Source organism: Calidris pugnax, unplaced genomic scaffold (assembly GCF_001431845.1).
Source record: "Calidris pugnax isolate Ruff unplaced genomic scaffold, ASM143184v1 scaffold68, whole genome shotgun sequence".
In the NCBI taxonomy this organism is placed as follows: Eukaryota; Metazoa; Chordata; class Aves; order Charadriiformes; family Scolopacidae; genus Calidris; species Calidris pugnax.
This window is the reverse complement of record NW_015090921.1, coordinates 821,664-849,307: the sequence shown is the minus strand read 5'-3', so window position 1 is coordinate 849,307 and position 27,644 is coordinate 821,664. Positions and strand designations below refer to the sequence as shown.

The 27,644-nt window shown below is 48.5% G+C and overlaps 1 protein-coding gene and 1 long non-coding RNA gene across 3 annotated transcripts in view; both read right to left on the bottom strand.

Moving 5' to 3' along the window:
* Positions 1 to 373: 373 nt before the first annotated feature.
* TSPAN18 (tetraspanin 18) lies at positions 374 to 20,277 on the bottom strand. Its single transcript, XM_014950166.1, has 8 exons — positions 20,219 to 20,277; positions 20,005 to 20,096; positions 18,511 to 18,705; positions 13,264 to 13,338; positions 5,473 to 5,571; positions 4,178 to 4,357; positions 1,406 to 1,489; positions 374 to 531 (listed from the first exon to the last, which is right to left on the bottom strand). The coding sequence occupies exons 2-8, from the start codon at positions 20,065 to 20,067 to the stop codon at positions 484 to 486; spliced, it is 744 nt and encodes a 247-aa protein (XP_014805652.1). The 5' UTR covers positions 20,068 to 20,096; positions 20,219 to 20,277; the 3' UTR covers positions 374 to 483.
* Positions 20,278 to 22,806: 2,529 nt separating this feature from the next.
* Positions 22,807 to 27,644, bottom strand: part of LOC106892747 — a 127,601-nt gene continuing 122,763 nt past the window's right edge. For both annotated transcript variants that reach the window (XR_001412933.1, XR_001412934.1), the window contains one exon: positions 22,807 to 22,918. This is a non-coding gene — a long non-coding RNA (uncharacterized LOC106892747). The remainder of the gene's footprint in view (positions 22,919 to 27,644) is intronic.

Sequence of the window (27,644 nt, the reverse complement as noted above, 5' to 3'; positions counted from 1 at the left end):
AGACTTGGGCCAACCCGTTGCTTTATCCAGTCCCCGCGGGGGTGTCCTCCAGTCCTTCGCTGTCTCAAACAGGATGAAGCTGGGGAGGGCAGGCAGGGCCTGGCAGGAGAGGGGGCTGTGCTCATCCTCCTGGCTCGTCCCCGCCGGCTCCATCCCTCTCTAGTGCAATCAGCTGTGCTGGGCTCCTGCCCCACGGCTGCTGCGGGTGGCTCTGGGCAAGGGTCCCGTGTACAGTGTAGTGCACATCACCTCAAAGTTCCAGCCCCTGAAGTACAATCCTTTTGGTCATTCATATATTACAACCCCTCTTTTTTTTTTTTTTTCCTTAAAAAAAAAAAAAATTCAAAGTTGCAATTCAGTCTTTAGTGTGCAGAAAAAAATAAAAGTTTTTTTTTTTTTTTTTTTTTTGGGTGTTTCCAGGTTTCGTTTCTTCTGATTTTCCTTCTTTCTTCTGAGTACGTGGGGAACGTGGTGGTTCATGTCTTACTGGATCCCTCGGAAGAGACACATGGCAAAGATCATGGCAAACAACTGGAAGGTAGGGAAGGGGGGGGAGAGAGAAGAGGGCAAAAACAAAACAGAGCACCACCAGAGTCAGCTGCATCTTCCAGGAGATCTGTAAAGCCATCCCCTGGCCCCAGGACCACTCCCATCACTCCCTCCTCCCTGGCAGTCAGTGGCAAAGAGAGGGGGACCCTTCCCACCACCCAGGGGGAAAGCTTTATTCCTGAAGGCGACCCCTTCTCCTCCTTCCCCTGAAGTGCCTGTGGCTGCAGCAGCAGCCTGGCTCCATTCCCAAACCACCCCGGGTGCCACAAGCTCTGCTATCCCTGCTCTCCACACCATTCCCACTGCCCGGAGTGGGCACAGCGGGGCATCCATGGGGGGCTGCTGGGGTTCTGCCCTGCTCCTCCTCCTTTGCACAGGACTGGGGAGAGCAGGGACCATGGCTTCCAGGCTCACGTGGTGTCTGGTGGAAGACCGTTCCTCAGAAACATCCCCAAAGAGCCAGATGCCAACGCTGGGGTGAGGGCAATGCTCCGGGAGCCAATAGTTTCAGGCTCTAACAAGAAGCTTTTAAAGCATTTTTGAACACTTTCACCAAGTGACAGCCTGACGGGGGGGTGTTGCTGCGATGAGGAGCCCCAGGGCAGGAGGTGGGGTCCCCCAGAGCCCCCGTGGTCAGCGGTGAGCTCCGTGGTGGGGCCGACACGAGGCGGCACTGCAGGCCCACAGTACCCGTCATCTCCCTGCCTCTGGTGGCAAAGGACAACCCAGGAGTGGGTAACTCGCTGGGACTGGGCAGGGGCAGCTTCCCCTGGCACAGGGGAGGACCTCCCCGTTGGCTTCACTGCTGGACATCTACCCACGCTCGCTCCTCTTTGAGTTGGGCAACAGAAAGTACCTCAATGGCCAAGACGCCGATGGCCAGGGCTCCTGCGAGGTACACGTAGGTCTCAAAGGAGTTCAGGATGACAGTGTAGCAGCCCTAGGAAGGACAAAGGGTGGTGAGACACAGCTGAGCAGCACATGGCCTTGTCCTCACAGCAGAGCCCTCGTCAGACCCAGAGGTACACCTGGGCACCTTCACCCAAAGGAGCACGGATGAACACCTGCTGATCTTCTGGACACAGGAGAATTAATTTCACTACAAACTCAGGGCCACGCACCACAGCAATCCCTCCTCTTATGCAGCGTAGCCACCATCACCTCTTAACGTCATTTATAGAATTAACAGGTAGATCCTGCACAAAGATTTCAGGATGCTTCTGGAAATTGGCCAGGAAATATCCCAACATCAGTTCTCCCAGCCTAAAATTCCAACCCCCCGGCCAACTGTCAACCTAACTGACAAAAATAGACACCCACACAACAAACAAGAAGCATCATCACTAAACCATACCTCCCAGCACTACATCAACCTGTCTTTTGAACACCTCCAGGGATGGGGCCTCAACCACCTCCCTGGGCAGACCATTCCAATGGCTGAGAACCCTTTCAGTGAAAAAATTTTTCCTAATATCCAGCCTGAACCTCCCCTGGGGCAACTTGAGGCCATTTCCTCTTGTCCTGTCGCCTGTGACTTGAGAAAAGAGACCGACCCCCACCTCTCTACACCCTCCTTTCAGGGAGTTGTAGAGGGCAATAAGGTCTCCCCTCAGCCTCCTCTTCTCCAGGCTGAATAACCCCAGCTCCCTCAGCCTCTCCTCATAAGACTTATTCTCCAGACCCCTCACCAGCTTTGTCGCCCTTCTCTGGATCTCCTCAAATGTAAAGGTCACACGTAAAAATTAAAATAGACCAGAGTTTGTCCAACATAAAAAGGAGCTCGCCTCCCCACTGAGCACGTACTTCACACACAGACATTCAACCCCATCCATACTGCTGGGGTGTTCCAAATCACCTGATTTTTAATTTCCACCCCAAAATAAAAACAAAGAAAATGCAAAGACAGCACAGCCAGGACAACATGCTGGTGCCCATGCCAGACCCTGCTCATGGGGAGTGAGACAAAACCAGGGGGAACGAGGGAGAGCGCAGGGGGGACCCACTCACGAGGCAGAGCCAGGGGGGCTGTAACCAGGCTGTGAAAACCACGTCCTTGTCAACAAGAAACCGCTCAGCAGCAGCTCCGTTCTGGCCACATTTCAACCCAATTTTCAGGGAAAAGCATCCACAGCCTAGCGGCAGTATGTCTGGGTGCTTGCCAGAACTCCAACCTTAACCCAACTCTGAGGACGCCCCACTCAGCTGGCTACAAAGAATCAGAGAATCTTCATGGTTGGAAGGGACCTTTGAGATCAGCGAGTCCAAACACAAAAAAAACCAACACAAAAACCCCCAAAAACCCCCACAAACTCCCCCCGAAAAACAACCAACCAACCAAAAAAAACCCCCCCAAAAAAAACCCCAAAAAGAAACAACCCCACAAACAAACACAACCCAACAATCTCAGGCACTAGAGCATGTCCTGAAGTGCCACATCCACACTTTTCTTCATTACCTCCAGGGATGGTGACTCCACCACCTCCCTGGGCAGGCTGTTCCAGGGCCTGACCACCCTCTCAGGAAAGTCATTCTTCCCAATATCTAATCTAAACCTCCCCTGCCCCAACTTCAGACCATTCCCTCTGCTCCTGTCATTATTCCCTTGGGAGAAGAGGCCAACCCCTACCTCTCAACACCCTCCTTTCAGGTAGTTGTAGAGGGCAATGAGGTCTCCCCTCAGCCTTCTCTTCTCCAAACTAAACATGCCCAGTTCCCTCAGCCTCTCCTCGGATGACTTGTTCTCCAGACCCCTCACCAGCTTGGTGGCTCTTCTCTGGACACGCTCCAGCAGCTCAATGTCCTTCCTGTAGTGAGGGACCCAGAACTGACCACAGCCCTCGAGGTGAGGCCTTGAGAGGAGGGTGAGCAGACCCAACAGGTGAGGCCTTGAGAGGAGGGTGAGCAGATCCAAGGGACTTTGAGCACCCTGGTCTAGCGGGACCCCCCGCCATGGCAGGGGGAAGGGGCTTTGAGCACCCTGGTCTAGTGGGACCCCCCATCAGGGCAGGGGGATGGAACTCAATGATCTTTAAGGTCCCTTCCAACCCAAACCATTCTACCAGTGTATAATTCTATGACATTGTGCTCAACTGTCTTGGGAAAAAATTGCCAAGTCAAGAGGCCTGGCAAAAGAGATGCCCTTTTTCTATCCTAAAGAGGAAAGGAACGGGGAAATGCAGCTTTCCAACATTTTCCCCCCTTGGGAAACAGACATGGTTTTCTGTGGCTGTTTAACCCTTGATCTCTTGGTGGCGAGGAGTCTTTGTGAACTAAACTGGAGCCACCACCACAGCCAGTAAGGGCCAACTACATCCCATCCTCACGGACTATCAGAGAGAGTCCTAACCTTCAGAAACACAACAAAAGCTGACACAAATTTCCACGCCACCTCTCAACCCCTTGGGAAAAATCTTTGTGCTTCTGCTGATGGACTTGGCAGCGCACACAATGGAAGGGGGTTTTCAAAACCAGACAATACGCCGTGACTCCAAAAGCTGTCAGCAGAGGTGTGATTAGGAAGTGAGCTACAGTCGGGATGGTGGGACCTGCTGGCCTCGTTACCCAGGACCACCCAGCCATGGTGTTTCCCACTGGGAAACTCCTTTTCCCAGTGTTGAGCTTCCCTTACCTGTCGGTTCTGAAACCTCTCGATGCCCGTGAGACAGGCTTCCCTGTTGACAAACATCCCTTCCCGGCTCTGGAGCTCTCGTTGACAACAAGCCTCAGGTATCGCCGGTTCCAAAGGAGAGTAGGCAAGATGAGGGACAGCTTCAAAATCTTCCGGTCCATTCACCCCACAGCAGGCAAACTAGGGAGGGAGAGGGCACGGAGAAGAAAGGGAGACAGAGCTGACACTCTGCCCTGAAAACAGATATGAGAAATCTAGCAAAGACCTATTCTTGTAGGGATCCAGAGCTGACACTCTGCCCTGAAAACAGATACGAGAAATCTAGCAAAGACCTCTTCTTGTAGGGATCATAGAATCATCTAGGTTGGAAGAGACCCCTGGGATCATCGAGTCCAACCATCTACCCTACTCTACAAAGTTCTCCCCCACACCATATCCCTCAGTACTGCATCTAAACGTCCCTTAAACACATCCAGGGATGGTGACCCAACCACCTCCCTGGGCAGCCTGTTCCAATGCCCGAAAGCTTTTCTGTGAAAAGCTTCAGTCACAGCAGAGACAACACAACTGTTGTTTCCAAAGAAGTGAGTCGTGCTTGTACCTCGGAGCTTGTGTTTCACCAAAGCCTTTTTACCCAAGCCCCACTGTTCCCATGTTGTCCTGTAGACTCTGAGGTACCACTGGGAATATTGCCACAAACTACACGGGCCTTGGGGAGCGCATCCCCAATGGTTTTCCTGAGAACACCCAGCCAGTCTGTAAGGAGCCAGCAGCACAATCCTGGCTCCCAACCACCCCTTCTCCCCTCGGCTCATGGTCAGGACTGCTGCTGCTCAAAGGCTCTGCTGGGTGATTCAACTGAAGTCCCTTTTTAGGATTCAAGTCAGGCCCTTTTTAAGGATTCAAGTCATACTCTGGCTCTGTCTCCTTTCAGTCAGCCAAAGGAAACGTCTTTATTAAAGTCCTGATTCAGCACGAAGGGCAGCAATCAACTTCTTCTTTTAAGATTAGAATTGACTTTTCATCTGCAGAGCCTGGCATCCCCTTCTTCACCCCTGGAGGGATGGAGACACCGTGGGCTGCCCTGAGCACTGACTGCACGTCTGTGGATGTACACACACCCCTACGGAACCACCTGTAGCAGATAACAACTCCTCCAGTTCCCATGACAGTCAATTTTGATGGCCAATATGTCCACACTGAAAACACACCATGAGGGACACTGGATGAAGGAGGCTGGCCCTGGGTGAGATTGAGGGTGTTGGCCAACGCCATGTCAACCACGTGTGACTTACTGTGATCATCACAGAGTTCCAGGTGGAAGAGAAGACGTCCGTGTCGTTGTTCCTCAGGTAGTGCTTCTTCAGCTCCTTGGTGAAAAACTCCCTGGTCAGCTGAAACGCACAGACGGGTGGAAAAGTCAAGGTTATTACCAACAACCATCCCCAAGCGCTTCCCAAACCTCCCCTTGGGGGTTGGTTGGTTGCTTGGTTGGTTTGGTTCTTTTCTTTTTTGGCAAACCTCAGAGGACTAACATGGGAAAAGCCACTGGCTGAATCATAGCTTTATCCAGGGCGAGTGGTACCCGTAGAATAAAACTGTTGCTTATAAAAAATCAGGGACTGAATGATTGTGTTAAGATTTTACAACTTTACACTTAACTTTACACTTAAAGGCCAGCTGTTTTTTTTTAAATTTTCAGCACTATTTGAAAGTGTTCCCTAAGTCGAAACAGGACCAAAACAGATTTTAGGAAGATCTTCAAATCCACACCCAAATAGTAGTCTAACTTACTAATCTTCACGAGGTCTGCAATCAAAGCATGGTTTTCCCCTCACTTTTCATTTTAAACCAGCTAACTTCCTACGAACGGCAGGGGAACCGCTCTGAATTTACTTCCACATGTCAGAAAGCAGAATGAAGCCCTAATATGAAACTTTCTGGGAACAAAAAGGAAGTAAAAAACATGTAGTGAATGTGACGTGTTCGAGTCAACTTATGAATGAGGGGAAAAAAAGACCATTTCCCTGACAGTGCTTTAGATTTACCTAAACTAACCCACACACGTGGAGTAAAAAAAAAAAAAAAAAATCCTCTTTATATTTCCAGCGTTTAGATTATTTAAATATTTTTTCCTAAGGTCAACGATATAAAGGAATGGAATTTCATTTACTCCTGTTTACATTTACAGGAAAATAGAAAAACTGAACGAACCCTTTGGCTCAGAGTCTTCTCAAAAAAGTGAGACACCTTGAAATTACATTTACTGAGGCTCACTCTTGGGAGGACTCATAAATACACGAGCTCAATACCCTTGTTAAACTGAACGCCCTGATTCAATCTGGTTGCCCTTCTATTGTGTCAGGATGAAAACTTCAAGGAATCCCCTTTTCAGGTTCCCAAGAGGTCTTGACTTGTGTGGTCCCTTCTCCCAAATACACTGTGGATTCGTGTTATGAGCTGCCGCAAAGCCCCAGCGAAGGAGGCTGGACTCAGCTGGATCCAGCACTGCTCTAAGGTTGCATATTTGCAGGATCAGGAATGATCTGCCTGAAAAAAGAACCAAATTTTTTTTTTCTCCTGTTCATACAGCTGCCACAGACGGATCAGGAATGATCTGCCTGAAAAAAGAACCCAATTTTTTTTTCTCTCCTGTTCATACAGATGCCACAGACAGCTACGAGTTGGTTCCACGTTCACGATACGCAACGTGAAATATCGCACACCCTCATACACACGTAGGAGATTCATGGGTGGGCACAAAAGCACGTGCACAAAATCGTTTTCGCACACCCTCATACACACGTAGGAGATTCATGGGTGGGCACAAAAGCACGAGCACAAAATCGTTTCCTTTGTAACTGTACCACAAAATTTAAGGAAGAAAAAAAAAAAAAAAGAAGAGAAGACTGCGACGACTCCTTCAAAGACCCCCGAATACAACTTAATACCAACTTCTCTTTTACAAATGCAAACTAAGGCCAAAATAAATCAATACTGGCTAAAACTTTGTCACCAAGACCTGAATGACGCAGGTAGCTCAATCTCACTACCTTTCAATTAGATACGCTGCTAAATTCCTAAATCACTTTTATGAGACAAGATATTAACCCGTTTCTTCCTTCTGAATATTAAAATACCAGAGGGCATGGTTTTTTCCTTTGGGAATTTGGCACACTGGAAGAAGGTCAGGTTAGAAGATGCTGAAATATGTCCTCAGTGTTCTCCTTTCATAGAATCGCTCAGGTTGGAAAAGACCCTTGGGATCATTGAGTCCAAACATCAACCCTACTCTACAAAGTTCTCCCCTACACCGTATCCCCCACATCTAAAAGACTCTTAAACACATCCAGGGATGGTGACTCAACCACCTCCCTGGGCAGCATGTTCCAGTCTCTGACCACTCTTTCTGTGAAGAATTGTTTCCTAATGTTCAGTCTAAACCTACCCTGGTGCAGCTTGAAGCCGTTCCCTCCTGCTCTATTGCTAATTACCTGTGAGAAGAGACCAGCACCAACCTCTCTACAGTGTCCTTTCAAGCAGTTGTGGAGAGTGATGAGGTCTCCCCTCAGCCTCCTCTTCTTCAAACTAAACAGCCCCAGCTCCTTCAATCATTCTTCATAAGATTTATTCTCCAATAATCCTCTTTCCTTCCCTTTCTCTGCGTACTTTACCCAGGCAGCATCCTACCCCGGACTTTGAAACCGATATTACCATTGGTAATAACCCCAGCCGATTGCCTTTGGCGGGGCCTAAAACAAAAGAGTCACTTAAACATAAAGCGAAACCTTTATTTTGACAGCAGCAACCCCAGAGGAAACCGCTCGGAGTTTGTGTGTGATTTTTACGAGACTTGGCTTAAAGCAAAGCCTAGTGCTGGAAGGGTGAGTTTGCCAGGAAAATAACTGATCCCACTTTTGTTGCTCTTAAACTATTTGTCCCGAGCATCTGAAGCTCAGAAAAATGTGTGTATTGCGGAGGGAGAGAAAGGAGGGAGAAAGGAGGGAGAAAGGAGGGAGAAAGGAGGGAGAAAGGAGGGAGAAAAAGGGAGAAAGAAATAGAGGGGGAGAAAGGGGGAGAAAGGGGGAGAAAGGGGGAGAAAGGGGGAGAAAGGGGGAGAAAGGGGGAGAAAGGGGGAGAAAGGGGGAGAAAGAAACAGAGAAAGAAACAGAGAAAGAAACAGAGAAAGAAACAGAGAAAGAAACAGAGAAAGAAACAGAGAAAGAAACAGAGAAAGGGAGAAAGGAATAAAGGGAGAAAGGAATAAAGGGAGAAAGGAATAAAGGGAGAAAGGAATAAAGGGAGAAAGGAATAAAGAAATAGAGAAAGGGAGAAAGGGAGAAAGAAATAGAGAAAGAGAGAGAGAAAGGGAGGGAGAAAGAAATAAAGAGAGAAAGAAATAGAGAAAGAGAGGAAGGGAGAAAGAAAGGGAGAAAGAAATAATGAGAGAGAGGAGGAGGGAGAAGGAGGGAGAAGGAGAGAAAGAAAAAAAAAAGAAAATCAATCAGCAGAAGCATCTTTCTTCTTTTAAAAACTTGCCAAGAGAGGAGGATGAAAGTCAGTAGGAGAGTCCTGCTCACGTGGCCACGATTCCCCCCTCCTCGTAAGGGCGCCGATGAGGTGGTTGCACATTGGAGCACCACAGCAAGAAGGGAGCAAGGGACCTACTGGTAACACCCAGATCTTCTCACACGCTTCTCACAACACAGTTCTGCCAGCCACAGTCGTGAACAAATAAAGAGCTGTGGTTTTTTTCTAGCTCTTCTGTCGGGGGGAACATCTCCAGCAGAGAAAAAGCACACGCACGTGTACGTCTATGTGCCAAGTGAATGAAGTGGGACTTCTTGTTTTTTTGTCAAACTGGCTCAAAAACTAGCTTGGCTGGGCTTACTAGAGCCAGATGAAAGGGAATTACGAAAAAAAAGGGTGTTTCTGTACAACACAGGCACGGTGGCACTGGCCAGGAAGGTGACAGCCTTCTCATGTGTATCACAGAATCACAGAATCTTCTAGGTTGGAAGGGACCTTAAAGATCATCTTGTCCAACCATCAACCTAACTGACAAAAATAGACACCCACACAACAAACAAGGAGCATCATCACTAAACCATACCTCCCAGCACTACATCAACCCATCTTTTGAACACCTCCAGGGATGGGGCCTCAACCACCTCCCTGGGCAGCCCATTCCAATGGCTGAGAACCCTTTCGGTGAAAAAATTTTTCCTAATATCCAGCCTGAACCTCCCCTGGCGCAACTTGAGGCCATTTCCTCTCGTCCTGTCGCCTGTGACTTGGGAGAAGAGACCGCCCCCCACCTCTCTACACCCTCCTTTCAGGGAGTTGTAGAGAGCAATAAGGTCTCCCCTCAGCCTCCTCTTCTCCAGGCTGAATAACCCCAGTTCCCTCAGCCTCTCCTCATAAGACTTATTCTCCAGACCCCTCACCATCCTTGTCACGTCATTCCTTCTCCTCACTGGGCCAAGGAATGCCATGCAAGAAGCTGGCTTCATGGAGATACTCCTGTCCATCTGCATCTGCCAGGAGCATCCCAACGTCCCTGAGCCAGTGCAGTGCTTGGGCACCAGTCACAATCCTCCACTTCTTCCTTCCATGGTGTTTTCCACCTATGAGACTCCAGCTTCCTAACTGAGGGATGGGCAGTGCATGTTTTTTGGCAGAGCTCTGGAAGAGGCTGCCCAGGGAGGTGGTGGAGTCTCCTTTTCTGGAGACATTCAAAACCCCACCTGGACACGTTCCTGTGCAACCTGCTCTGGGTGGACCTGCACTGGCAAGGCATGATCTCCAGATGGTCCCTTCCAACCCCATGTGATTCTGTGAACACAAGTCTCTTATGTTCCAACCTCTTCCCCAACCTCTCTCTGTTGTTCCTGGAAGATGTTACTTTATGGGAGTGGGTCTTGCAGATGAAAAGGGTTCTCAACCCTCCAAAACGTCCTTTACAAAGGAAGAGAAGCTCTGGCTTTCCCACAGCTGCTTTTAAATAGTTCTTTGAGGGTCCAGTTGGACTTGCAGATCTCAGTAGCTCACCACCACTAATACCCCTTTTCCCACACCCCACGCTCTGCTCCACTGACTCTTCCTCTCATGTCAAATCTCAGCAGAAAACATCTCGTTTCTCCCTTATTTTTGTCTCTTAATTTCTTTCACTCTCTCAGCTATTAATAATTCAAGTCTGCCGGGTGTTTGGGAGCTGGTTTGGATGTAACACACAACACAAGAGAAAGCTGCACTGAACATTATCCGGAAAGTGAACAGATAAGAGTGTATCTTTCTCTTTCTGCTCATTTTTATACACCCAGAGAGGCCACAGCCACGTGGGCTGGTGCAATGACCACCACAGGAACCTAACTTGGTAAGTTTCCAAGAAATTTAAGTTGCCTAAATGTGCATTCACCAGGTTCACCTGCCTTGAAAGCCACTTGTGTTGCAGGGAAGAGAAAAGCTCATCTCAACCTGACCTTAAATTGCTACTACGAGGACTTCTTCTTTACACGGGTTCACTGAGGGACAGTCACTGTCCCCATGGACAACCTGTTTGGCCGTCCAGTCTCACCCTGACCCAAAGATGACAGCAAAACTAGCCACAATAATTAACAAACCAGAGGAGCTTCCACCATAATATATAGCACCAGCAAAACGAGGGTGGTGTGCTTGGTTTTTTGGTGGTTTTGTTTTTCAGAAGAAACCTGAGGAGAGAACAAACCACCAGAGTTTTCAGACTGAGTTTAACTCCTGCACGGAGCCATCTCCAGCTATGTTGGGATCTGACGTTCTTCACTCCCTCCCATTTAAGCCTTTCCTGTCAGTCATTCTGACAGAGTGGGAACCTGCTGATGCAAGCAAGGAGAGAAGCTCAGGAAAGAGAGGATTTTGTTCCCCTTACAAGCCTTATCTCACAAAACACCGCCAGATGCCATGGAAGTCCAGAATAACCACCACGACCTTATTTTGCAAGGTAGCGTGTCCTCACGCGTCCCACAGCTTTGATGGGAGCAGAAGACACTGATACTTTGCCCAGAAGCAAGACACAAGCATCCTGGTGATGGAGGGAAGAGATCACCCTACAGGCAGGACTCGAAGTGACCCCACAAGCTCCTTGTGTTTCACCAGTTTCCAGCAGGGCTGTAATGACCAGGACACACCAGACCCCACCATGTTGTGACCCATCAATGGAGCAGAAGCCGTCCTTGTGAGGACCAGTCTCAAAGCTTAAGCTGGAATGGGGCACCCACTCACTGCAGAGTGCCCTCCCTTCCCCACTGCCCTCAGAGCTCAGGTAAAAAACAAAAGTCCACCAGCTTATAAAGGGAAAAAAAAATAATCCTCTCATGATCTCCCCCTGAGATCATCCTACTGCACAGACACTGCACTGTCCTGCTCTGAGCTTCCCAAGCCTTGATTCTTCGCTTATCACAATCTTTTTATATAAATAAAATGAAAATTATATCCTGGCTCAAGAAAATCATCATTATACCATGGCCCTTCTAAGCTCATGTTCAGCACAGGGAATGTACTGTATGTTCTCTCCCTACTGGCAGAGGGCAAACAAACAAACAAGATAAATACAGTGGCAAGTGACCTTCTCTGCTGGCCAATGTTTTTTCACAGCCATGGCTCTATTGCAAAGATGGGCTGACTTGAGAAGGTTGGACCTGGCTCGGTCAGGCTCTTCCTGCACGTGTGGGACCACGAAAAAGACCATCCCAAACCCTTGCTGGTTAGAGAATCAAACAAGTGCTTACACTAGTATAGTTAAAGGTTACTAGTGGCATAGGGGAGGGATGCTGGCCACATAATAACACGCACAGCATCAGAGTAGAGAAAGGGGACATCCACTGCCCAAGCTGGACATGAGCAGGCAGTGTGCAGCTGCAGCCCAGAAGGCCAATCGCATCCTGGGCTGCATCAAAAGAAGCATTGCCAGCAGGTCCAGAGAGGTGATTCTGCCACTTTACTCTGCTCTGGTGAGACCTCACCTGGAGTATTGTGTGCAGGTCTGGAGCCCTCAATATAAGAAGGACACGGACCTGATGGAGAGGGTCCAGAGGAGGGCCACAAGGATGATCAGGGGGATGGAGCACCTCTGCTACGAGGACAGGCTGAGGGAGCTGGGGTTGTTCAGCCTGGAGAAGAGGAGGCTCCGGGGAGACCTAATAGCAGCCTTCCAGTACCTGAAGGGAGCCTACAGGAAGGCTGGGGAGAACCTGTTTAGAAAGGCCTGCAGTGACAGGACGAGGGGCAATGGCTTCAAGCTGGAGGGGAACAGATTTAGATTGGAGATCAGGAGAGGGTTCTTCACTGTGAGGGTGGTGGAGCACTGGAACAGGTTGCCCAGGGAGGTGGTTGAGGCCCCATCCCTGGAGATATTCAAGGAGAGGCTCGACGAGGCCCTGGGCAACCTGGTCTAGTTGGGGGTGTCCCTGCTGACTGCGGGGGGGTCGGACTAGATGGCCTTTGGAGGTCCCTTCCGGCCTGGGAAATTCTATGATTCTATGAAGCTGTGGAGAAAAGGACCAGAAACTTGTAAGCAGGGCAATACGCAAGGAGTCCACTGATGGGACTCAAAACAGGACAGGGCAGGCCAGGAGGGGCATCTCACAAGCAGCATTGAGAGGAAAATTCAAGAAGGAATACGACTAGAGTACAGGAGAGTTTTTTCACTGTGGACCAAGCATTGGCTCTGTTGGGAAAACAGGAGGCTCCACTATTAAACATTAATATTAAACACATGCTATATTGAAAAAAAGGAAAAGAGCTGCTTTTAACTTCAGTGTGCCATATTATAAAACTTCTCTCTGATGGAATGTGCAGCTGGTTTGGCTGCAAAAGCATCGGGAAGACTCTAAAAACTTCAGGATGGAAGTAGCCCCCCAGTGTCCACCCCCCAGCACTCACTGCCCTGCTGGGAGTTCTGCAGGTGGAGGGTAGCAACGAAACAGGGTTGTGGGTATTTGGAACCAACAGTTTTGCTCTACAGAGGAGTCAGCCACCATCTAACACTGTCCTCCAGCTGGGTACCATCCCACCGGGGTTCAAGAGTCTGCCCGCTGTAGGATACTCACATTTTCTCTGAAGATAAAAGCCAGGATGGCAGCTGAAAGCTCCGCCAGGAAGATCAGCAAAATAAACATGAAGAACTGGGAGAGAGAAGATGCAAAAAGAAAAATAATTAAAAAAAAATTAGCCTGCTTTGATGGAAAAGAAAGTTTACGATTTTATAGATGCTTGTACAGGGTTAAACTGTCCTGACACACACAGGCACACACATCACTGACCACACATCACCAATTTTACAGTAATATGCTCATGGCTCTTTTTGCATGGAAGGAGGTGGTGGGACACATACTCAAATATTCATACCTGTGACCAAAAAATGGCCTCTTTTCAGAGTATTCTGCATTTCAGGACAAAACCAGCCATGATTAATACCTCCCTCCACACAATGGGGTTGCACTCAGTTAAGTATTAACCATGCAGGACCTCTACAGAAAGTTGGTAACACCCCATCCTCGTTTTAATTTGATTATGCAAGTATCATCCATCTCTCATACAGCACCCAAAGCGTGTGTATCCATGGCCTTAAATTAAGGGCACGTTGACAGAAAGCAACAGCCAGCAGATTGAGTAGCAGCAAAAGAGAACCAGGCATCCAGCCTGAAGTAAAATCGTGACACTTATGTCATCATAATTTTAGGGAAGATGAGTGAGAACAGAGAGGCACGTGGTTCTCAGTTTAAGCTGGAACTGTATTTTCATCCTGTTGCCCTTGCAACCTTCTGCTGCTTTGGTCTAAGAGGCTGGTCTTCAGTCTCGTGGAAGGCATCTTGTTCCTGTGATGCTACCAAGCCTGAGCGATTCACCGTGCCTTGGTAGATCAGATGTGCTGAAGAGGTCTCCATCCCCACAGAGAGTGATGCTGAGTTGTGAAGGAGCTGCCCCCAGGATCTTGTCTCTCCAGAGCATTCAGGTGCTGTAGAGGCTTTCCTGCCTGGGATGAGCACCAAGGCTCCTGCGGGGCTCCCACCTCAGACCCTACTGCCTGGAGGCAACAGAAAACTGGTAAACTCAAGGAGAGAGGAAAAGAATGTTGAAGGGAACATATCTCCCAGAGCAGGAAAGCACTCAGGGACATCATCCCTGGAGGTGTTCAAAAGATGGGTTGACATAGTGCTGGGGGACATGGTTTAGTGATGGGGTTTTTTTGGTCAGAGTTGGGTTGATGGTTGGACTAGATGATCTTGAAGGTCCCTTCCAACCTAGATGACTATGATCAAAGAGCTCAGGACTCAGCCTGTCCTTGGGACCGATTCTCAATTACGTTGATGCCTCACGCGAGTTTGATGCTGCTTCATTCCAACACAAACAGTGAAAGGAACGGGCAGGGAGGTGCCTTCTAACATCCTTAGCACAACAAATGGTGGTGTTGAGGAACTCTTATGGAAGAGAGCAGAAAGTGGCCAGGTTCACATCCTTTCCCAAAGTGGCATTTATTTCCATTCTTGGAGACAAAATAGTGGGCTTGGGGAACCGTAAGTCTGGACTAGATGGACATTTTTTATGTCCTTATAGCCATAAAGAGAAATCACCACTTGAAAGTCAGCTCTTCTAAAATTAAAGGATCCCAAGAATTAGCCGGAGATTCAGAGATTATTTTACAAAACGGAGTGAACGTTTAGAAACAAACTCAGGTTTTGGCACCCCGTGAGAAAAACAGGAGTGAAGAGAGAACTCGGTACAACCGCATCACGTGGAGGGCAATAAACATGTGGTACATGGGACCGATGAAGGTGGTTGAAGCAACAAGCAGAAACAGACACAAGAGAAGTCTGGATGGTTGGGTTTTTGTGTGTGTGTGTGTGTGTGTGTGTGTGTGAGGGGGTTATTGAAGCCTGGAACAAGAAGAGTCAGAAGAGCAGGGACTCCCGGTTGCCAACGGAATGCTGGATTTTGCTGAACTAGTTAACTCTATAATTTATTCTTACTGCTGGAGTTTTCTGCAGTGGCTTTTTTTTTTTTTTTCCCTGCTCAGAGACTGTTTTGTTTTTAATTTCACCACAGGAGGGCAAAGAACAAGTGATGAGAATGAACGTTGCTTTGCAAATTCACATCATCATCCATCAAGGGATCTCAGCGTAGTCACTAAGAGGTCTAAGGTGGTGATCAAGTGATTAATCCCATCGCCCTGCTAATTGCATTTCATTTACTGATTACTGGGAGACACATGTTCACCCAGGCTCCAGCACAGGTCTGTGCAGAAGTGGAAGCAGCCATTCCCAGATTATCTCTGATAAGATTCATTATCATTCCCAAACTGATTCACACTTACATTGTGCAGTCTGCGTTACAGATTTCTAACAGTTACTGTAGAAAAAAAAAAACCCCACGAGCAGCCATTAAGGCTGATGAGACGAAGAAGACGACGGATCATCAGTGTTTCAGAACTTGCTCCCATTCTGCATTTTAAGGAGAGTCAAAATCTGCTTATTATGTTTTGCCTCCCAAAATTGAATTGATTACCAAAATACGAGAGAACAGCCAACTGGTTTGTCAGCCTCACGTTCAAATTCATGCTTGAGACCCCCACGTGGACACGGGTAACCCCCACATCCAAGGTGAACATCTCGAGGAGCTGGGGGGTCTTCCACGTTGGTCAAAATTCCTGCCTCAGCTCCTGGGGGTGGTTCCAGGTTCAGCAGAAGTTCCCACAACTCAACATTTCACGTTTCTTGTTCACAACTTGGCTCCTGTTCCCGTTTCAGCGACGCTCTTCCAGAGAGAGCAGCACATAGGACCCCACGTTTCCAGGCTGAAAAGTCCTGGGGGCTACTGCACCCATTTTAAAGGAGTACAAAACAGGATGTCTACACTCAAAACTCAGCCAAACAAAGCCAACGCCGACTGTTCTTGTCACAAAGTGGAGTCCAGTCCTGTGGTGAAATGCTGTAGGCTCAACAGCACTTTGGATTCTGATTTTTATGGCGTTCTTTCTGCAGTCAGAGGGCCTTCAGGACAATCCAGAAGTTATTCAGTGTCTGATTTGCAGGCCAACGTTTGTTGCTTTTTGTGAGCCAAGTCCAAATGTTGGGAAATCCAGAAACGCTTGTGCTTTATGCGACATGTTAGATTCCACAGAATGTTTTTTACCAAAAGACAGGCAGCTCAATGAAAAATGAAAGTCCTTGCAGACACAGGAGCCAGAACCTCGAGAACACGCATCTGTGCATCCGTCTCATCCCTTCTATCTTCTGTTTACATTTGGACTAAAAGCTTCGGATATACATTATGCATCGTGCTGAAGTCTCACTCGAGCAGCTCTGCAGCTCGTCAATTCTTTAACAACTTGGTAAGTGGACTTGATTTGATCCAGCAACTTGTTCCCAAGTACCACACATCCTCCCCCCCTGACCCCCAACGCCTAACGCTCTCTGTTTTGGAGGATGTCCCCAGGCTCTTGGGCTATATACACTCACCAATGGTTCGCCTTTTCAACACCTAACACTTACTCCCATCAGACTCCTGGTTTCACAGATGTTTTAGGTGTTTTAACATCAGCTGGTGTGCCCCCTTTCCCCCCCAAAAAAAAAGCAGGAATTGCTTCACTGACATGAGATGGCAGGCCGTTTCATGAAGCTGACTTGGATACCACAATCCCTGGAAGACCTGATCAAAGCAGAATGCTAATTCCTCATCCAGACTTTTAGAGCTTCTCCTGGTCTAGAGTGTAACTAAAACACCAGGAGGAACGTTCAAACCATGATGTAACTCTACGATGTTAAATCAGGAAAGAGCATGGCCCAGAGCTCCCTTCTTCTAGCCAAGTCCCCAGCCCGTACGCAGCAGACATGGTCCAAGCTGAAAATGCTGTTCTCCCATTCACTGACAATCAATACTTCTCATCAAACATTAACTTTTAGTTTCTTAAACCGACAGGGACAAGCTTTGAAGTAACCTCAGGCTCGTTGGGCCTGATCCTTTGCATTTTATTAGGTTCCTCTGGGCAGATCTCCATGACTTCAAAGGCGATACATTTGGTTTTCTGATTTCCTTCTGACACGAGTCACTAAAACTCAAACTCACAATGCTTTCCAAAAAAAGGGCTTTAATGAGCAGGCTATGAATTCAAGGGGTGGGCGAGCCAAGTGCCGGAGAGAATTTATCTCAGTGGAGCCAGGCTCATCTCTAGGAAAAAACAGTTTAATGGTCAAAAAAAGTGGACTTTCCTGTCATGTTTAAGGTTAGAGACAAGCCTCTTCTGCACTGTGAAGCAGCTGCACAAGATACAATCATAACAAAACATGGTAAGATCAAGATTTAAAAAAAAAAAACAAACCAAGAAACAAACGAAAAAACCCACCAGAGCCAGAGGGAGAAACAAAAGGTCACGTTTGACAAAAATAAAAATAATGATCTTTGCATTTTGACACATTACTAGTAATGCCTTCTCCAGTTAAGAGGTAATGGCTGGAAACCCTGCAGTCTCAACTTACGGTAGAGGTCAAAAATGGCTTATTTTAGAATTGCAAGTACTATTCTTTGCAAATAGTACTCGTCGCCCACGTGGGCTGAAATTTAACCCTATCATTCAGGGGGGAAATTGCCCAAAGATAAGAAAATCTGGTTGATTTTAGGAGCAGAGCAGGCTGTACTGGGGAGTGACCAGCTGCTGAGAGCCGCGACGTGAGGCCACCATTTCTGCCAATGTTGCACTGATGCTTTGCTCTATGTGTTCCCTCTGCTTTGTTGCAAACCAGTGAGGGATGAATCCACAAGTGGAGCTGGGGGGTTTTGGGTGGACAAGAGGGGACCGATTTTGGTCACTTTATAAAAGTAAAAAAAACAAAACAAAACAAAACAAACCCCAAACCAACAAAAATAGGATAATTTTGAAACAAAGCTTAACAAAAATGTGTTCCCTCTGCTTTGTTGCAAACCAGTAAGGAATGAATCCACAAGTGGAGCTGGGGGGTTTGGGTTGGGCAAGAGGGAATCGATTTTGGTCACTTTATAAAAGAAAAAAAACAAAACCAAAAACCCCAAACCAACAAAAATAGATCATTTTAAAACGAAGCTTAACAAAGTCAAAATACACTCCACAGACTCCATATCCATCAGGCTCAAGACTGGTACAGGGAAGAAGCAAATTCTCTGTATTTCTAGCTGCATGTAAAAGTGCCCGAAACCTATTTATTTAAAGGAATAATGGCTAAATAACATACACCTATTCATGCACTTACTATAGCATCGACTATGCAGTCACCCCCGTTCTTGGGAAACACTAAAGGCCAACAGAAAAGACAAGGAACACTTACAAAGAGCAGGAGGCATTTGTTCTCCCGGATGGCCCCGCAGCAGCCGAGGAAACCCAGCAGAAAGAGCATCGCTCCCATGGCCAGCATGATGTAGGCCCCCGTGAAGAGCAGAGGGTTGGCAGCCACTATCTCTCGAAAACCTGTGGGGTCCACAATCACCCAGATCCCCACTCCCAGCAGGCACGCTCCTCCCAGCTGCAAGGGCACAGGGAGAGGAGAGAGAGGGGGACAGGTCAACACAGAATCACAGAATGGTTTGGGTTGGAAGGGATCTTAAAGATCATCCAGTTCCAACCCCCTGCCCTGGGCAGGGACACCTCCCACCAGACCAGGTTGCTCCAAGCCCCATCCAGCCTGGCCTTGAACCCCTCCAGGGATGGGGCAGCCACAGCTTCTCTGGGCAACCTGGGCCAGGGTCACACCACCCTCACAGCAAAGAATTACATCCTAATATCTGGTTTAAATCTCCCATTTTTTCTTCCTAATATCTAGTCTAAATCTCCCATTTTTCATTCCCCCTTGTCCTGTGGCTCCCCTCCCTGATCCAGAGTCCCTCCCCATCTCTCCTGGAGCCCCTTGAGGGACTGGAAGGGGCTCTAAGGTCTCCCTGGAGCCTTCTCTTCTCCAGGCTGAACCCCCCCAACATTCTCAGCCTGTCCTCACAGCATAAGTGCTCCAGCCTCTCATCATCTTTGTGGGCTCCTCTGGTCCCGTTCCAACAAGTCCATGTCCTTCCTGTGCTGAGGACTCCAGAGCTGGACACAGAGCTCCAGGTTGAGTAAGATAAAACAACTGCTGCAGGGAAACTGGAGTCACTGCTATCTTCTGATCAAGTGTTCACCTGGAGAATTTGTGTTTCTCCGTGACACATACTCACTGCTGAGCAGGTGGCTGCTGCCATGCTGCTCTTAGCATCTCTTCCTCTCTACACGAAACATTTGCAGAAAAAGCACCTTTCTTCCTCGACACATCCCTCTACCGCTTACTCCCTCCCTAACGCTGAAAGACCGATTCTCCAGCTGCTGCCACATCCCCAGGGGACAGGAAACCCACCACCACCAGTCTAGGGTGGTTGGAGGCTCCCACCTTTCCTGTCAAAGTCAAGAGCAACAGGGTGACCAGGAGTGACTCCTTATGTGGTATGAAAATGCCTGAGTTTCCTAGGGAAAACTTCAGCAGGGCACCCAGGTCTTGAGGGTGGAACAATTTCTTCTGCCATCCAAAGACGGGCCACGTACACTATAGTTCCAGCTTTCCCTCTGGCCTCCCTTGTCCAAGGACAGGAATAACTCAGCCAACAGTGACCACTGTGCTGCCTTTCTGAATATCTGAGCATCACTGGGTGCTGCAAACCCCTCAGTTCTTGCTAGTGCAAAGCCAAGGGGATGTTGTGCACCATGGCAACTTGACCAAATCCCAGCCTATCCTGCTGGGGAGCAGCAGGCTGCTGGAAATAGGAGGCTTCAAGAGAGAGAGCAGATTCTTAATACTTACAAATATAAAGAAGTTGAAAAGGAACATCAGGTACTTCATGCAGCTCAGACAGTCGCCCTCCATGGTCTTCAGGCTCCTTGGTTCAGTCCTTCCTGCAAAACACCAGCATTCCCTCAGCACGCTCAGTTTTTAATGGAGGGGCACATTCCTACTGTCATTTTTATTTCTCTCAGATCCTGTGGAGATTATTTACACAGAAGGGCTCACTTCTGACCTGAACAAGGCAACGTAGCCACGGGCTAGTGAGAGATAATGATCACTGCCAAGTCCCTTCGCGTTCTTCCAGGTCTAGAGGAGAATGCAGATGTGAAGAGGAGGATGTGGGAGAGGAAAGATCTGGCTTTGCTTGCAGAGTGAGAAAAAAATATCCCTCTGCCCATGAAGATCCCCCAGTCCCCAAAGCCTTTCATGTCAAGAAGCGCTGACCATACCTACCTACTTCATGACAAAAAAAAGACATATTTGAAAGGCTCACAAGTATGTGTCTCTGGACAGTTAAGCTCCATACAAGCTTCCTCCACAGAATGAATGTCATATAAAGAAGGACAAAGTTTTCAGGGCAACATCTGGGTTGGGAATGACCTCAGTGCAAAATGGTACTGTGCCACCAAAGCCCTGGTGCTCTACGCCCCACCCCACACGGGTCTTCTGCAGGCAGAGCCCCCGGACCAAAGTCTGTAAAGATTTTCATCACTAAAAAATGCTAAGGAATGAATGAATGAATGAATGAATGTGAACCAGTTTTGAAAGTCCATGTCTGACTTTTAGACAGCAGAACTACTTAGGATAGTACTTCTATTGGAAGAGCAGCTGTAAATCCTGACCAGGTGAGGCTACCTTGGAAGAAAGTTTCTGCCCCTCAAAAGCTCATTGTTTAATGAAGTGACTGTGCCTCCCAGTACGCAATTATATCACCCTAGAGGGACAAACAAATAAATACAGAAAATAGTAAAGCTTTCCCTGAAGCAGGAGAGAGTGCAGCCATGGCACTGTGCACAGAGGGATGCAGACACACACAAACACGAATTTCCTCAGCTCCCTAGAGAAGTCCTCCCAAAGCCCACACGCTTCTCATCCCATCTCTCGCCTCTCCTCCACTGCGAGTGCCATTCCCCAAATGGACCTGCACCCAACGATATTCTATGTTGGCAAAGCACATTCAATTCACTTAAAATAAAATAAAAAAAAACCCAACAAACCAAAAACCAAACAGAAATTATCCAGGCCAGAAATAAAACTCGTTCTCTCACTCCTTCGCTGTTTTTGTTATTCCACAGAACCGGGGAGTGCTGTAGAGCCCTCTGGGTGCTCCCAGTGAGGGGCTGCCTGCAGCAAACAGCCAGATTCCTATCACACAGGGTGTGTGTTTGCTGCTCCTCTTCGGCTCCCTCGAAAAATCAAATCAGTTCCTCCCCACTGGCAAAACAGGCAGAGACACAAATGGCAGATGCAGAAGCTCATGTGGACGTGCTGGTGCTTCCCCTCCATGTCTCTGCCTGCCCGGGGCAGGAGGGCAGAGCGTCTGGATACCACCAAGGGAACCCCCTTTGCCAGAGGAATCCCGAGTAGATCCACAAAGCCAGCCTCACAGGTCACCTCGCCTCTGGAGAAACACAAACCTGAATCCAAACCTGAGAACAAGCGCAATGTTTTTCTTTCGTAGACTCATAGAATGGTTTGGGTTGGAAGGGATCTTAAAGACCATCTAGTTCCAACCCCCTGCCCTGGGCAGGGACACCTCCCACCAGACCAGGTTGCTCCAAGCCCCATCCAGCCTGGCCTTGAACCCCTCCAGGGATGGGGCAGCCACAGCTTCTCTGGGCAACCTGGTCCAGTGTCTCACCACCCTCACACATGGCTCCCCTCCCTGATCCAGAGTCCCTCCCCATCTCTCCTGGAGCCCCTTGAGGGACTGGAAGGGGCTCTAAGGTCTCCCCAGAGCCTTCTCTTCTCCAGGCTGAACCCCCCCAACTCTCTCAGCCTGTCCTTGTAGCATAAGTGCTCCAGCCTCTCATCATCTTTGTGGGCTCCTCTGGTCCTGTTCCAACATGTCCATGTCCTTCCTGTGCTGAGGACTCCAGAGCTGGACACAGAGCTCCAGGTTGAGTAAGATAAAACAACTGCTGCAGGGAAACTGGAGTCACTGCTATCTTTTGATCAAGTGTTCACCTGGAGAATTTGTGTTTCTCCGTGACACATACTCACTGCTGAGCAGGTGGCTGCTGCCATGCTGCTCTTAGCATCTCTTCCTCTCTACACGAAACATTTGCAGAAAAAGCACCTTTCTTCCTCGACACATCCCTCTACCGCTTACTCCCTCCCTAACGCTGAAAGACCGATTCTCCAGCTGCTGCCACATCCCCAGGGGACAGGAAACCCACCACCACCAGTCTAGGGTGGTTGGAGGCTCCCACCTTTCCTGTCAAAGTCAAGAGCAACAGGGTGACCAGGAGTGACTCCTTATGTGGTATGAAAATGCCTGAGTTTCCTAGGGAAAACTTCAGCAGGGCACCCAGGTCTTGAGGGTGGAACAATTTCTTCTGCCATCCAAAGACGGGCCACGTACACTATAGTTCCAGCTTTCCCTCTGGCCTCCCTTGTCCAAGGACAGGAATAACTCAGCCAACAGTGACCACTGTGCTGCCTTTCTGAATATCTGAGCATCACTGGGTGCTGCAAACCCCTCAGTTCTTGCTAGTGCAAAGCCAAGGGGATGTTGTGCACCATGGCAACTTGACCAAATCCCAGCCTATCCTGCTGGGGAGCAGCAGGCTGCTGGAAATAGGAGGCTTCAAGAGAGAGAGCAGATTCTTAATACTTACAAATATAAAGAAGTTGAAAAGGAACATCAGGTACTTCATGCAGCTCAGACAGTCGCCCTCCATGGTCTTCAGGCTCCTTGGTTCAGTCCTTCCTGCAAAACACCAGCATTCCCTCAGCACGCTCAGTTTTTAATGGAGGGGCACATTCCTACTGTCATTTTTATTTCTCTCAGATCCTGTGGAGATTATTTACACAGAAGGGCTCACTTCTGACCTGAACAAGGCAACGTAGCCACGGGCTAGTGAGAGATAATGATCACTGCCAAGTCCCTTCGCGTTCTTCCAGGTCTAGAGGAGAATGCAGATGTGAAGAGGAGGATGTGGGAGAGGAAAGATCTGGCTTTGCTTGCAGAGTGAGAAAAAAATATCCCTCTGCCCATGAAGATCCCCCAGTCCCCAAAGCCTTTCATGTCTAAGAAGCGCTGACCATACCTACCTACTTCATGACAAAAAAAAGACATATTTGAAAGGCTCACAAGTATGTGTCTCTGGACGGTTAGCTCCACACAATCTTCTTCCACAGAATGAATGTCAAATAAAGAAGGACAAAGTTTTCAGGGCAACATCTGGGTTGGGAATGACCTCAGTGCAAAATGGTACTGTGCCACCAAAGCCCTGGTGCTCTACGCCCCACCCCACACGGGTCTTCTGCAGGCAGAGCCCCTGGACCAAAGTCTGTAAAGCTTTTCATCACTAAAAAATGCTAAGGAATGAATGAATGAATGAATGAATGTGAACCAGTTTTGAAAGTCCATGTCTGACTTTTAGACAGCAGAACTACTTAGGATAGTACTTCTATTGGAAGAGCAGCTGTAAATCCTGACCGGGTGAGGCTACCTTGGAAGAAAGTTTCTGCCCCTCAAAAGCTCATTGTTTAATGAAGTGACTGTGCCTCCCAGTACGCAATTATATCACCCTAGAGGGACAAACAAATAAATACAGAAAATAGTAAAGCTTTCCCTGAAGCAGGAGAGAGTGCAGCCATGGCACTGTGCACAGAGGGATGCAGACACACACAAACACAAGTTTCCTCAGCTCCCTAGAGAAGCCCTCCCAAAGCCCACATGCTTCTCATCCCATCTCTCACCTCTCCTCCACTGCGAGTGCCATTCCCCAAATGGACCTGCACCCAACGATATTCTATGTTGGCAAAGCACATTCAATTCACTTAAAATAAAATAAAAAAAAACCCAACAAACCAAAAACCAAACAGAAATTATCCAGGCCAGAAATAAAACTCGTTCTCTCACTCCTTCGCTGTTTTTGTTATTCCACAGAACCGGGGAGTGCTGTAGAGCCCTCTGGGTGCTCCCAGTGAGGGGCTGCCTGCAGCAAACAGCCAGATTCCTATCACACAGGGTGAGTGTTTGCTGCTCCTCTTCGGCTCCCTCGAAAAATCAAATCAGTTCCTCCCCACTGGCAAAACAGGCAGAGACACAAATGGCAGATGCAGAAGCTCATGTGGACGTGCTGGTGCTTCCCCTCCATGTCTCTGCCTGCCCGGGGCAGGAGGGCAGAGTGTCTGGATACCACCAAGGGAACCCCCTTTGCCAGAGGAATCCCGAGCAGATCCACAAAGCCAGCCTCACAGGTCACCTCGCCTCTGGAGAAACACAAACCTGAATCCAAACCCGAGAACGAGTGCAATATTTTCCTTTCGTAGACTCACAGAATGGTTTCGGTTGGAAAGGAACTTAAAGACCATCCAGTTCCAACCTGCTGCCCTGGGCAGGGACACCTCCCACCAGACCAGGTTGCTCCAAGCCCCATCCAGCCTGGCCTTGAACCCCTCCAGGGATGGGGCAGCCACAGCTTCTCTGGGCAACCTCTTCCAGTGTCTCACCACCCTCACACCAAAGAATTTCTTCCTAATATCTCATCTAAATCTCCCCTCTTTCAGTTTAAAACTGTTACCTCTTGTCCTATGGCTCCCCTCCCTGATCCAGAGTCCCTCCCCATCTCTCCTGGGGACCCTTGAGGGACTGGAAGGGGCTCTAAGGTCTCCCTGGAGCCTTCTCTTCTCCAGGCTGAACCCCCCCAACTCTCTCCACCTGTCCTCATAGGAGAGATTCTCCAGCCTCTGATCATTTTTGTGACCCTCCTCTGGCCCCGTTCCAACAGGTCCATGTCCTTCCTGTGCTGAGGACTCCAGAGCTGGACACAGAGCTCCAGGTGGGGTCTCCCCAGAGCGGAGCAGAGGGGGCAGAATCCCCCCCTCACCCTGCTGGCCACGCTGCTGGGGATGCAGCCCAGGATGTGGGGGGCTTTCTGGGCTTTACAGAGTTTATTTTCTTATACATCTGACACACAACTCTTCTTCCCAGAGAGACTCACAGCCAAGACGTGACTGGCAGAGATGGAGTGGGGCACAGACCTCTGATTTGGGCCTGGAGGAGATGCCCACAGCTTCCTGACAACATTTAAAGCCATGTCTGCAAATCTCACCGAGTACTGCAAATCTCTCTTGACACTGGCCACAATGCTGGGGATGCAGCCCAGGATGCAGGGAGGGCTTTCTGGGCTTTACAAAGTTTATTTTCTTATACCCAGCCCAGGATGTGGGGGGCTTTCTGGGCTTTACAGAGTTTATTTTCTTATACATCTGACACACAACTCTTCTTCCCAGAGAGACTCACAGCCAAGACGTGACTGGCAGAGATGGAGTGGGGCACAGACCTCTGATTTGGGCCTGGAGGAGATGCCCACAGCTTCCTGACAACATTTAAAGCCATGTCTGCAAATCTCACCGAGTACTGCAAATCTCTCTTGACATCCAGAAGGGTAAGGAGCTGGGGAGGGAATTCTTCAGTTTCATGAGAAAGGTGAACCTTCAGCTCCGCTAACCCACGAGCTTGGGCACTACAGTGGAGAGGGATAAGAAAATACAGACAAATAGGATACTGGAACTTCAGCAGCCCCAGGATTAGGGACACCCAGATGTCCCCATCACCACGCAAAAAAAAAGTTATGCTGCAAAGAAACAAAGGAGGGCTAAATCTCAATATATGAGCCAAAGTCTGAAAATTCTAAGTCCTGCACCCACCCACATAATCCATACCACAGTAGCCTCAGGCAAAGAAGGAATAAAAAAATCAAACCAGCTTAGCCAGACTGTGCCACTTCACATCATTCACACTCATCTCGCCGCAGCAGCACCCACATGAAAAACATTGCCTGTGGTCTAGGAAGGACAGGCTTCTCCTGGGTCTAACGCTGTCTTGTTGCCTGGCAGAGTGGATAAATCACAGAATCTTCATGGTTGGAAGGGACCTTTGAGACCATCGAGTCCAATCATTAAAAAAAAACAAAACCAAACCCAAAAAAACCCCACAACACCAAAACAAAAAACCCAACACCCCAACACCACAACAATCACCACACCCAACAATCTCAGGCACCAGAGCATCACGTTCCATGTCTGGGTCTGCTTCCTCTGCAGGAGGAGCAGGCTCCCTTAGAACCATTTTTTTCTTTTTCAAGACAAACCCAAGCTTCAATTCTTTGCGTTGCTCCTGCCTGTGCATCCATTCGGCACATTAAAATGTTTTCTAGGCGTGAGCAGGGAAGGAAGACCCTAAATCCATGGAGCAACCGGGTCCTGGAACGTCACCGTTGGGGTCCCGCAGCCACAGCAACCTGGGAGCAGCATGAGCAAAAGCCCACTCAGCTTTGACAAGGGTGGATCACACGCAGAAGGGCTTCTGAAGCCCAAAGTCCTTCAACTGAGGATGTGGAAATGGAGGTCAGTGGTCTGGGCTGGGAAAGCCAAGGACAGAACCGTGTTGGAGCTTCTACATTGCAAGAGCTCAAAGGAAACTTCCAAAAAAAAACCAAAACCCCAACCCACTGATGTGATGTGAGAAACAGGAGCTCTGAGCCACGGTTTCAATGCTGGAACTGGGAGCCTGGAGAGACCCACAGGGACCAGCACGCTCTTCCCAGTCTCTGCTGGGTACCCAGGGTCCCAGTCCAAGACCACCTTTTGGATCTTGGGATTGCAGCCATCAAAACCAGGGCAAATCAACCAAAAGCACAATCTCACCTCGTAGGTAGCTCCTTAAAGCCGTTTCACATCCGAGCCCCAGCCCTCAGGAAATATATTGCCATCTACTCCACACACGCAGCAGCGCTCTAGGCTTTGAAGAGCATTTAACTAACGCTATTTACAAACTCTGCAAGCAAAATGCAAATCACGTTACTCACAAATAGTGTAAATCATGAAACCCTTTGTGCCTTACTAATTACCTGAAGGTACCTGAAGTCCCTGATGACAGGCTGCATGAAGAAAACACCCGACGCCAAAGGACAATCCTGACCCACTGAGCTGCTTTTTTCCTCCCCCCCCTTTTTTTTTTTTTTAAGCCAAACACTCAAAAGGCAAATTTTGGAAGATACTCCTACTACACACTGATGCAAGCGCGATAAAAAAACCAGAACGCATATGTCTTAACCTACCTTTTAAAAATATCTTCTCTCCCCTCCTCCGGGCCCCAAGTTTGTGACAGATTTAAGTTCTCCTCCGCAGGAGACACTTAACGCTACGCAAACATTAACAGCCAGAGCTGCAGAAGACAGTGGCTGACAGATGCTTCCCTGCCTTGTCCCATCTCAGACCTGTGAGACATATGAGATGCGTTTGGTTTTGTCTGTAAAGTAGCTATAAACGTTCAGCTTTTTTCTTAGGCAGATTATTCTACATCTCTCCCCGCTTCCAAATATGAATTTTAAGTGATGGGGAGGCTAAAAATCCCCAGCAGTGCTGCCAGGAAACGCACCCCAGCTGCTGTAATCAGTTGGGAATAATGTCTAGTTTTTCAA

Excerpts from the sequence above, each read along its gene's own strand:
- TSPAN18 (XM_014950166.1), bottom strand. The coding sequence starts at position 20,067 with ATGGAGGGCGACTGTCTGAGCTGCATGAAGTACCTGATGTTCCTTTTC. Across the intron at positions 5,572-13,263 it reads CTTTTATCTTCAGAGAAAAT|CTGACCAGGGAGTTTTTCAC; the intron begins GTGAGTATCCTA and ends TGTGCGTTTCAG. Across the intron at positions 1,490-4,177 it reads AGAGGTTTCAGAACCGACAG|GGCTGCTACACTGTCATCCT; the intron begins GTAAGGGAAGCT and ends TGTCCTTCCTAG.